General features: G+C 32.0%; 1 protein-coding gene across 2 annotated transcripts in view; it reads right to left on the reverse strand.

The window, feature by feature from the left end:
* Positions 1-9,737: 9,737 nt before the first annotated feature.
* Positions 9,738-12,461, reverse strand: part of LOC149541280 (uncharacterized) — a 75,735-nt gene continuing 73,011 nt past the window's right edge. For both annotated transcript variants that reach the window (XM_089796578.1, XM_089796577.1), the window contains 2 exons: positions 10,623-10,980; positions 9,738-10,221 (listed from right to left, as the gene is read on the reverse strand). In XM_089796578.1, the coding sequence (XP_089652704.1) occupies positions 9,976-10,221; positions 10,623-10,980 (604 nt within the window). In that variant the 3' untranslated portion in view covers positions 9,738-9,975. The remainder of the gene's footprint in view (positions 10,222-10,622; positions 10,981-12,461) is intronic.

The raw sequence follows: 12,461 nt of genomic DNA on the forward strand, positions 1-12,461 counted from the left end.
AACCTCTTCCAAAATCTTCTAATCCTTCTTTAATTTTGATTAAAGGCTAATCCCATCATTTCCTACCCCTAATCCCAACTCAAAATATTTAATTAAGATTAAATATTAATCCTCATGTTTATTAAAAAAGTTTTAATAAATATCTCCTCAACCCAAACCCTTGAAATAAATAAAACTTTATTTATTTCCTAAAAATCTAATTTATCCTCATCCTAAGAAATTCTAGACTCTTCTAGAAAGTCTTCATCCTCATCCTAGGAAATTCTAGACTATTCTAGAAAGTCTTTATCCTCATCCAAAGTCTAGACTCTTCTAGAAGATGTCTTTAAACCTAATCCTAATCTCCTCCTAACCTTGTCACATTCTCTAAACATGGGTTAAGACTTACTAACCCAAGCCAAAGTTAGCAAATATCTCCTCCTTCACCCACCCTCATTAAATGCCATCCACTTGCCTATCCCTAAGCTAATCCTAAACCATCCTAATCCATCCTCTAATCATTTGCACAATCCTAAGCAAGCTTAAAACCTTCCTAATCAAGCCCAAGTCAAAATTTCTCTCATCTCCCTCAAAATATCTCAACCATAAAACTTTATGAGGCCCACTAGGCCATAAATGACTCTTCCAAGCCCTTTTATTGCTCTTACAAGCCATTATGAGGGTCTTTATGAAGATTTTATCCCTTGAGCCTCCTTTGTTGACTCATCCTTCCCCTTTCCTCCATCCTCTCACCCTGTGACATGTGTCACTCCTTGATTGGTTGTAAGGAAGCACAATCCATGTGCTCTCTTCTCATGCAATCTGAGCCCTCCATGAGCTTTTTCCCATCCTTGCATCTTAGCCCTCAATCCCTCAAGCCTCTTGCCTATAAATTGGATCCTTCCCCTTTGCAAAATAACACAATCCATGAAGTAAAGTCATAATGCCATTTTAAGAAGCCATTTTACATCAAAACCATACACTCACACCCAAATTTCAACTCCATTTGAAGCCATTTTTGAAGCATAAGCTTGAGCATCTATCCTATCTATTTAGACAAAGCCACTCAACAAGAGAGCTTCTCATTGAGAGAGCCCATTAATGGCTCATATTCTCAATTGAGAGCTCATCTTAGTCTATCTTGAAGTTTATGAATTTTATTTAGTTTGTAGAAGTTTTATTTAAATTTGGTTTCTATTAGCATACTAACATTGCTCATATACAATGAAAACAACCAATTTGCTAACGAACAAATGGAAAGGTTATTGTTCTTAGTAAGATGGTATTTGTGCACGTATGAACACGAAAACTTCTACAAACCTCCAAACTAGTGAAACGAAGCCAATGGTGAAGAAAACACTCTCAATATGAATTTTTTGTTTGTAAGATATGAATTTTTTTAATTTTCAATTTCTTTTTAAAATATTTAAATTAAAATGTGAAGCACTTAGAAGCTCTAGATAGGTCCAAAAAGTGGTCAAATGACAAAATTTACCCTTTAATACTATTTTGCATGGTGTACCTTTCCCAAATCTTTCCAACAATATACAATAATTAAAAATTTAATGGCACAATCTAAATATATGGCCTCGAGAAGTTACTACAAAAAATTTTAAAAAATCAAAATATATCGTCTATGAAAAGTGGATGGTATGACTTATGGCACCCAAATGGGAATACGCTTTTTGGAATGTTCTAAGGTGGTCAAATAAAGGAGTGAAGCGAGTGTTTCATAGTTCTAGTGGGGCATATTGTCACTCTAGCTTGCATATTATTGTAATGAGAATGTCACATGACTATAGCATGTTATTTTCAAAAGTTTGTAATTTCTTTTTATTAGGATATTAAAACTAAATGTTTATTTATTGCATGTATATCTATTTCTCTATTTTTTTGTCATGTGTTATGGTTGAAAAGAGCTATGTGCTTTATCACTAATTATTAGAGAGTACCTATTTGCATATTAAGCTTATTTAAGAGTTGAGTGAGTTATATCTTAAGTGTCATTTCTAAAAGTTAGTAATAATGTGGTCATGTCCTGTTATTTAATTTTAGTCATTAAGGCATTTAGTATTTGGATCATTTATTTAAAATTTGTTCATGTTAATTGTCACATGTCATAAGATAAAGCATGATCATGTCTAATCATATGGCCTCACCTTACCTATATGTGGATGGTACTTCTGGCATCATACTATATCTCATGTATTGATCATGTGCTCATCATATCATATTCTACTACTTTGTATTAGCGAAATAGTGTCTTTTGTTGTTGCTTTTCTCTTGTCATGTGGAGCTTTTTGGTGTTGCAGATTGAAGACTTCAAATATTTACTTCAATGAGAATCAAAAGAGCTCCTATGGGTGCCTAAATAGGAGCTTTAATTCATTTTCTATATTAGTAGATTGCAAGATTGTGTGCTAGAAGAGCAACAACTGTGTGCATAAAGAAAGATACTGTAAACATTGTTTTATAGAACCTAAAAACAGTGTGGAGAATATATCATGGGTAAGAAAAAGAAAGAGACTACAATAGTTTAGAAAGGAAAATAAGGACAAGATGAGGATAAATCTATGATTGTTTTCCATCACAAAAAGTATCACTAATTGCATGGAGAGAGTACAAACGCAAGGGGAGTTGATCATTGCATTATTTTTTAGCTTCAAATAAGAAGAAAGTTTAAAGAATGAAGTCTCACAAAATGTTAAAGAATAAAATGTTTCCCCTTATCTATTTATTGATGGAAGTATAATGGCATCTCATTGCCATTAATTTAGAAAGAGGAAGAGCCATTGAGAAATAGAAAATGATATCATTGATAACCAAAGGAAGTATTCTAGAAAGAGACTCTTCTTTGTCAATATAATGGATGTCCCTTTGGCATTGGTGTCAAAGGAAGCAAATTAGAAGATTAATTGCCAATAATGTCAACGAGCGTAGATGAGATTGTCATCGATGCCAAATAATGAAACCAATACCACCAAATTGTTAATATCAAAATACATTATATTAAGGCCAAAGGCCACTAAATGATAATATATTCAAAAGCATGTGTGTGTACATATAGATAATGATCATTAAAAAAGAAATATTTAACGTAATTACATTTGCATAGAACAAAGTGACCAACAATTGTTTTGGCAAACCCTTTACACTGTGAAGATTATAGTGTGGGTTGATGTTCTTTAGATGGGTATATAAATATTTCTCAATCACATGAGATTAAGGTGTAAACAATGAGCAATGATTAATATACCTCTACAAGAATTGTCAAATATATACCATTTTTCAAAGAGATGTCTCTCTCCATGGAGGTATAAGGATATATAAAGATATAGGATTTTGTTAAAAATGTATGAAAGGTATAAATTTAGAGTTACTCAAGAAACAATTCAAAATAAGAAGGTTAAATACTCTGAATAGTTTCAAATGTTCTTAAAATTTTAAATATAATTATTGCTTTTAGCTTTGATGCATGTGTCCAATATGCTTGTTAGATAAGTGAATTGTGGACTTTTGTTAAAAAAATATTGTATTTATTTTTCTTCTTGCAATCCTCTTTCTTGGATTGCTATTCTTTATGTATTTCAGTTGTGTTCAATTTAAAAACAAAAAAGAGTGCATAATAGAAAAGATCTAATTATGTACACCAATAGCCTTGAATGAAAATAATAAATATTTAATCAAGATGTATTTTTGGAAAAAGGTACATATATAATCATCATCCCTTGAAATGGAAGAATACAAGGGGAATGAGAATATTATAAGCAAGCTTTTGAAAGGATTGACTTGTTCATCAAATGTCTTCAAAGAGACGTCTCTCTTCAGGCAGGTATTAGGATATCAAAGGTACAAGGTTTTGTTAAAAGGACACAGGGAATAAATGTGATGTCATTCAAGCGAATTCTCATAAGTGTGTGCAGTACAAATGATATTATCAAGCGTGCACCAATAGCATTAAATGAAAAGAATACATATTTAATCAAGGCATAGTTGTGAGGAAAACTACATCTTTCCTCACAAATATGCCTTGATTAAATATGTATTCTTTTCATTTAACACTATTGGTGTACACATGATAACATCATTTGTATTGCACACACTTTATATATATATATATATATATATATATATATATATATATATATATATATATATATATATAGCTTGAATGGTTCAGTGAATCAGTTGCGGAGGTTCTCATTTCTCAATTAGCTCGTCTATCACAATCTTCCCTTCTTTGCCTCCAATAATTCACCTCAAATAAAACCCCGCTCCTTCTGATAGCTAGCCCCTTCCCTTACTTACGATAATAGTAAGTAAGGCTTTCGTTCAAGTTAGCTATAGAGGTTATAGAGCCATAACTCCCTTCTAGTTTGCACTCTCCAAATTATCATGTGTTGGCAAGGTGTAGAATAACAAGGGGGCCCTATCAGCACATTTATGAAAAGAATAAATATTTAATCAAGATATATTTTGGAAAGAATGTACATATATAATCATCATTCCTTAATGGGAGAATACAAGGGGAATGAGAATACTATAAGGAAGCTTTTGAAAGGATTGACTTGTTCATCAAATGTCTTCAAAGAGCTGTCTATCTTCATGTAGGTATTAGGATATCAAAGATACAAGATTTTTTTAAAAGGACAAAGGGAATAAATGTGATGTCATTCAAGTGAATTCCTATAAGTGTGTGCAATACAAATGATTTTATCATGTGTACACCAATAGTGTTAAAAGAAAAGAATACATATTTAATCAAGGCATAGCTTTCCTCACGAATATGCTTTGATTAAATATGTATTATTTTCGTTTAATGCTATTGGTGTACAGATGATAATATCACTCGTATTGCGCGCACGCGCGCGCACACACACACACATATAGCTTTAATAGTTCAGTGAATTAGTTGCGGTCGTTCTCATTTCTCAGTTAGCTTGTCTATCACAATCTTCCCTTCTTTGCCTCCAAAACTTCACCTCGGATCAAACCCCACTCCTTCTGTAATGTCCCCACTAATAGGGTTAGTTAGGGACAAGTAATACCTACAAAAATAAATGTTAGAATCACAATAAGAAAACTAACTATATTATTCTACCCTCTAAAGTTAACCTCAATCTTAAGGACATCTCCAGATTGGGCTTCATAGCTCATAGCTACTTTTTCATCATCCCGAGAGTGCACCCCTTAAGATTCGTCTTGGATAGGCATCCTCTATCCAAGGCCAACAACATATGCATATGTTTGACAAAATTAGAATATTTTGGCAACAAGGAGAATTTTCGGCCATGGTGGTTGATTCAAGGTGTTAATACCTTACTACCCCCGTGCTTCAAGTCTTATAATTCTCCTAATAAATTAATGTATTATTACTCGATTATCGATCATGGCAGACAATGGAGATCTTAATATCTCACATGCTCCATGCTTCGAGTCTCATTAATATCCATGGTGTTAACCCCATGAGCTTACACAATATTATCCACAAGTATTGTTCATAAATAAATTCATAAACATAATTAAACAAATATAATTCATAAACATACCTTTCTTACGTTCTTTTCCAAGAGTCCCACCTTTTCATAATACAAATCCTTTGAAAAGTCACAACACTTCATTGTTATAATCATTTCGAAAAGTCACAACACTTCATAACGAAAATTCTTTGGAAAAGTCTCAATACTTTATAATTAAAATATTTTTGAAGAGTCACAACTATTCATAATTATGACCCTTTCAAAGGTTTGCATCCTTTCAATATCATTGATACCTTTTCAGAAAGTCACTTCCTTATTTTCTTTATATTACTTTCATCTTCCATTTTTCCTTTTGAACTCCTCTCATTTTCTCTTCCTTTTCTCCCCTCTCTAAAATAAACTCTCCTCCCTTTTATATCTTAATTTTAAGGAATCATATCTATTTGTTAAACATCTCTTGAATTTTTATTAGATTTAGTTAATTTATATTATTCTATGTTATATTATTTATTTATTTACTTATGTGTTTATTTTATTTATTATTAAATTCTATTTAGAAAGTTAACATACTTTCTACAATATTATCTCTTGTATCTAATTTTCTTTCTTTGCTCATTGAAATTTTAGTATTTTTTATTATTTAAAATGACATACTAATATTATTTTATTAATAATATAGATTAAATTATTATTATTTCCTTGGTTTATAGTTTAGTATTATTTTTAATATAACTTTATTATTTATTTAATAACATTGTATTATCTAATTATTATTAAAATTCTATCTTAAAATGGGGATATGACAATCCATCCTTCCTCAAATTGTTTATCTTCAAGCAATTAGATAATTTCTTTTGTTAAGTTGAGATATATATTTCTTTTAGTCCAAATTATTAGGTTTCTATCATGGATATGTTTGAATCCTTTCTAATAGTCATTAACTTTCTACATTAATCTTTTATATAAATCATTTTTCTAGATCCTCTTTAACCCTATAAAAAAGACAAGATCATGCTCTGATACCACCGTAATGTCCCCACTAATAGGGTTAGTTAGGGACCTGCAAAAATAAATGTTAAAATCACAATAATAATAAAACTAACTATATTATTCTACCCCTTAAGTTAACCCAAATCTTAAGAACATCTTCAGATCAGGCTTCATAGCTCATAGCTACTTCATCATCATCCTAGGAGTGTACCCCTTAAGATTCTTCTTGGAAGGGCATCCTATATCCAAGGCCAATGACATATGCATATGTTTGACAACATCAGAATATTCTGGCAACAAGGAGAATTCTCGGCCATGGTAGTTGGTTCAAGGTGTTAATACCTTGCTACCCCCATGCTTCGAGTCTTATAATTCTCCTAATAGATTAATGTATTATTACTTGATTATCGGCCATAGCAGACAATGGAGATCTTAATACCTCACATGCTCCATGCCTCAAGTCATTAATATCCATGGTGTTAACCCCATGAGCTAACACAATATTATCCACAAGTATTATTCATAAATAAATTTATAAACATAATTAAACAAATATAATTCATAAACATACATTTCTTACCTTCTTCTTTTTCAAAAGTCACACCCTTTCATTATACAAATCTTTTGAAAAGTCACAACACTTCATAATTATAATCCTTTCGAAAAGTCACAACCCTTCATAACTAAAATCCTTTGAAAAAGTCTCAATATTTTATAATTCAAATATTTCTGAAAAGTCACAACTATTCATAATTATGATCCTTTCAAAAATTTGCATCCTTTCAATATCATTGATACCTTTTCAGAAAGTTACTTCCTTATTTTCTTCATATTACTTTTCTCTTCCATTTTTCCTTTTGAACTCCTCTCCTCTTCTCTTCTTTTTCTCCCCTATCTAAAATAAACTCTCCTCCCTTTTATATCTTAATTTTAAGGAGTCATGTCTATTTGTTAAACATCTCTTGAATTTTCATTAAATTTAGTTAATTTATATTATTCTGTGTTATATTATTTATTTACCTACTTATATGTGTTTATTTCATTTATTATTAAATTCTATTTAGAAAGTTAACATACTTTCTAATTTGTCTCTTGTATTTAATTTTATTTCTTTATTTCTTTACTCATTGAAATTTATTATTTTTTAATTATTTAAAATATCATACTACATATTATTTTATTAATAATATAGATTAAATTATTATTATTTCCTTGGTTTATAGTTTAGTACTGTTCTTAATATTACTTTATTATTTATTTAATAACATTGTATTATTTAATTATTATTAAAATTCTATCTTAAAATGGGGATATGACACCTTCTCATAGTTAGCCCCTTGCCTTACGATAATAGTAAGGGCTTCCGTTCAAGTTAGCGACAGAGGTTATAGAACCATAACTCCCTTCTAGTTTGCACTCTTCAAATGCTCATGCGTTGGCAAGGCATAGAATAAAAAGGGAGGCCTTTTGGCACACACCACCCACTACCCCGCATTATATATATATATATATATAATACGAGGAAAATACAAGTAGGGTGAGAATATTATAAGTAGGTTTGTGAAAGGAATTGTATGAATTGAAAAGATAGAATTGTTCATCGTCTATTGTAGAAACATCAATCATAAGGTAGAATTTTGTTTCAAAGTTAGTGCTTCCTAAAAATGAAATTGGTGTCTCCTACTAAGTTGTGATTTAATTATGGGGGCAGTACCTCCAATAGGTTGGTGTCTATGAATTGTGGGGGTCATTCCCTTGAGTAGTGGGTGCCTACGAATTGTAGGGATTGGTATCTCCAAAGGAGTTAGTACCTCCAAATCATTTAAGAGATGATTGATGTTTCCTATGTATTGGTGCCTAAAAAGTTTGCAAAAGAGATTTATATAATTGATGTTTTGTCATGGTTTTCTTCCTTAAACGTTTCTAAGTAAATCATGTTTTCTTGTTATTAATATTAAGATTGTTGAGTCAATAAAAGTAAGAGATTATATTATATTGATTCATCCTGCACCCAACTACTCAATATGACTGTTGAGTATTTTAGCAAGAGTGGTTACCCTAGGGATTCTTTTGGGATTGAGGTGGAAGGTAGATCAAATCAATATCCCTACTTCTCTTACTGTTGAATAATTAACATGGCTTAGAAAATCACTTGTTCGAATTTTTTAGTGATCATCCTAACATTGATTATGTCAAAAGACGTGCTCTAGAGATTGAAACTAAGAGGTTCAAATAGCTGCTATGATTAATAATTTTTTCTCTTTCGTTTTTCTAGTTTGGAAGATTTCTCAAAGATTCTCCTTGAAGGTTCTAGTTAAAAGGGAAGAATTGCCTATGTTTTAAAATTGGTCTTCAGGTTTTAATCCAATGAACAATAATATTTTCAAGTTTCCAATTATGGGTTAGATTGTCAAGGCTGCCTTAGAGTACTAGAATCAATCTTTCAATGATAATTGTCAACTCTATTGGGTAATATTGTGATATTTTATCGTATTACAAAGTTTAGAAAGATTTTTTTTGTTTTCTAGATTCTTTGCCTTTGTGCTGAAAAACAACGTGCTCCCTATCAGGATTTCTTTATCTTCCAAATATGGACTTTCCATAAAGTAGATCAAAATGAAAGACTCCGATAAATTGTCATTTTTAAAGTAGTCATAATAATATAAGTTGTTCAAACTATAAGAAAAGTAATTTCATTTGGAGGAAAAGGGATTGCTATTGTTGAGAAGTCTACTACTTCCTTTCAGGTGCAAAAGGAAGACAATAAAGGAAAAGTACAATATGGGATTCATCTTTTATTGCTTGGGTTGGAAGGCGATTCTGCCTTTGGTCTTGTGAATTCTCCTAGTTCCAAAAAAAGTAAGTCTAGAGAACAAGGATCTATACAGTGGTTAAACAAAAGACAATATGGAAAAGGAAGACAATAAAGGAAAAGTACAATATGGGATTCATCTTTTATTGCTTGGGTTGGAAGGGGATTCTGCCTTTGGTCTTGTGAATTCTCCTAGTTCCAAAAAAATAAGTCTAGAGGACAAGGATCTACACAGTGGTTAAACAAAAAACTGCCCTGACCTTGGTTTGGTTGTTTGATAGGTCTTGCTGTGTTCTATCTTTTGTTGTTTCTTTGCTCTTCCTTGGCTTTCCTATGTTGTCTCCATCCTTATGGCTTTATCTTTGAGCTTGTAAGAGGCTCTAGGCTCTTTTAAAATCTTTGCTTACCTAATAAAAACATTTTGAAGTACATAAAATTTCTATAAAAACAATTAAAATAAGCTTCAATTAGAGAAGTTTGCAACAACTCTCCTAAAAAAATCTATTAAACATATAACTGTACTTCAAAACATCCGAGTACAACTCCACAATGAGACTTCATCCAAACTAGCTCAAGCCCATAACCCCTTTAAGCTTAAATTGGAAAAACAAATTGCACATTTATAATGCTCTCACCAAAATTTTATGATAGTGCATCGAATCCCAAATTTTGAAGCTGTTACTTTTTCTTAGCAACAAATTTAGCAAGCAATTCTTATACTGCAAGGGAAGAGGTCTCATTTCTGGAAACGGGAAGTTGAACATACACACTGTGAATGTTGGGTTTTGACACAGATCCTCTGTCTTTATCTGCTGCATAGCATATATAAACAGCATCTATTACATTGTCCAGAACATGAACAAAAAATCCAAGTACCATAAATAGCAGTAACCATGCAAACCCTGTAACCAAGTAGGCATCCCTTCCAAGCGAAGTTGCAGCCTTGAGTATACCCCATACCTGCAAGCATTTATACACGATGGTTTTAGTTGATAGGAGGTTTTAGCCTTTAGGATTTGAAAAAGAAAATTGGTAGAAACAAACTTAAACAAAGCCATACACTTAGATTGCTATTGCATAACATTTGGGTTTAAAGGACTGTGAAGGTTATCTCATCTCACAAGCCCAAAGTTATTTAATTGCTAAGAGCTTTGAGATTTGCCCATGTGTAGTGTTTAATTTCAAATATTTCCAGTCTCCCTGCTGAATTCATCATTAAGGTAAAAAGTTCCCAAGCATTTTCAAGGACACCCTAAAAAGTCCTCAATTAAACACTATGGGTAAATAAATTCAACGATAATACACGTCCCTTAGAAAAAACCACTCAAAACAATAGTATTATGTAAGCACCATATACTTACCATTATAGCATATGCAAGGGACACAACCAAGAAAATTCCAAACAAAAGGCGGGTGGATATTGTTTCAACAACTATTACTGATAGGAGATTACGCTTGAGAAGTTCATATGCCAACTTGGCAGAAGAGCAATAGTTTTCTCCTGTCATTGCAGTGACGTTGATGGTGAACTTATTTATAAAATCAATTCCTGAAAGTAGGCAATTCAGACAGCAACCAAGTGCAGCAGAAACAATGCCTTGTGATGACCTCATATGTTTAGAGTGTGCGGCCTTTTCCAGAGCAGCCCGAGCTATCTGCACTGCTGCAAATACTAAACCTGAGAAGCAAACTGTACCGAATGATGGACCAAATGCATTCCTGTAAAGTTGGGCAACAAAATCACGCAATGATGTTGGTCAACAAATATAAAAATATTTCAGTTGTAACCAAGAACATATAATCTTAATTTAAAACAATCAAACTAAACTTGCCAAATTTCACTAATTTCCCAAAAGAAGCAAGCACAGTTTGATAGATCCTATGGACCGTTATGGTCTAAAGGTATTAAAAATTTAGAAGAGATCTGTGTTGATCATTTTTTGAAGGAAGAAGATTTATTTTTATAGTCTTGCATAGGGTGCACATGTGTGTGTGTAGAGAGAGAGAGAGAGAGAGAGGAACTGCATCAAGCCAGGAGAACACAGAAACAAGAACCAGGCCCAAAATGCGATCCAATAAGTAACTAAGACAAATCTCATCACAAATAGATCGGAAAAGCATATGGAGAATCAGAAGTTAGCCAAATATTAAGTAGGTCCAAAACATGAGATGCCATTTGGTATTGTATTGGTATGCGAAATTAAGACTGCCATGTATATATATCTGCATCAAAGCCAAAGAGAAATGCCACTAAGGATTGGGACTTCAAACTGCACTTTTGATTTAGCATTCTGTTCCTTGCAGTGTATTTGCTGAGGTATACTGCAACTGAAGTGTTTGGACTTAGCTTTTCTTTTTCTTTTCTTATTGATAATTTAGGAATGTGTGTTGTTTTATTATCTGAGTGAAATGTGTCAATCGAGTTCCTATATTTTTGTAATTTTATAGAGGGTGCTGAAATGCTCTGCATATTATGATTCACATGTCGGTTAAATTCAAAATTCATTTTATCTGAACTTATTGAGGATCGAAGGTTTGCCTCATTTGACGAGGAATACCCCATTTCTAAGATGTGCTCAAATATCAAACCCTGGGTAAACATCTGGCAGAACATCAATGAGAACCAAGCTCTATTTTTCTTTTGGAGAACAAAATTCACATCAACAAAACCAAAAAATATTAACTATTGCAACATATTTCCACTGTTAAATTTTAACCCAGAAATTAGATGAACAACAATAACAAATAACCAGAGAAGATGCAAGAGACACAAAAATATCCTAGGAAAACGCCAACTACACACAACAAAAGATCATTTCATTGATAATGAAATTCAAGTGTACAATGTCTTTCGCTAGATGCGATATATATAACACAAGAGAGACTCTTCACTTTACAACAAAGTTCTCTTGAAATTCCCAACAATATAACTCTTTATTACAAACACAACTCTTCATATTTTCATGCCTTAATGCATGATGAATGACACATGTCATTATATTTAATATTATAATTATCATAAACGTCATTTTCAACTAAAGTTAACTCTAATAGAATTAACACCCAGAGATAAAGATTTCTATCGCAACTACAAACTCCAATCTCCCTCTCAGCAAGAAAGAGATCTTTAGCTGAACAGTCACACAAGGCTACAACCAAAATGTCAATGACAAAATTTAATCACATGGATTTGATAAAAT

Source organism: Cupressus sempervirens, chromosome 8, assembly GCF_028749045.1.
Source record: "Cupressus sempervirens isolate cs-2001-9-10 chromosome 8, ASM2874904v1, whole genome shotgun sequence".
Classification (NCBI taxonomy): domain Eukaryota; kingdom Viridiplantae; phylum Streptophyta; class Pinopsida; order Cupressales; family Cupressaceae; genus Cupressus; species Cupressus sempervirens.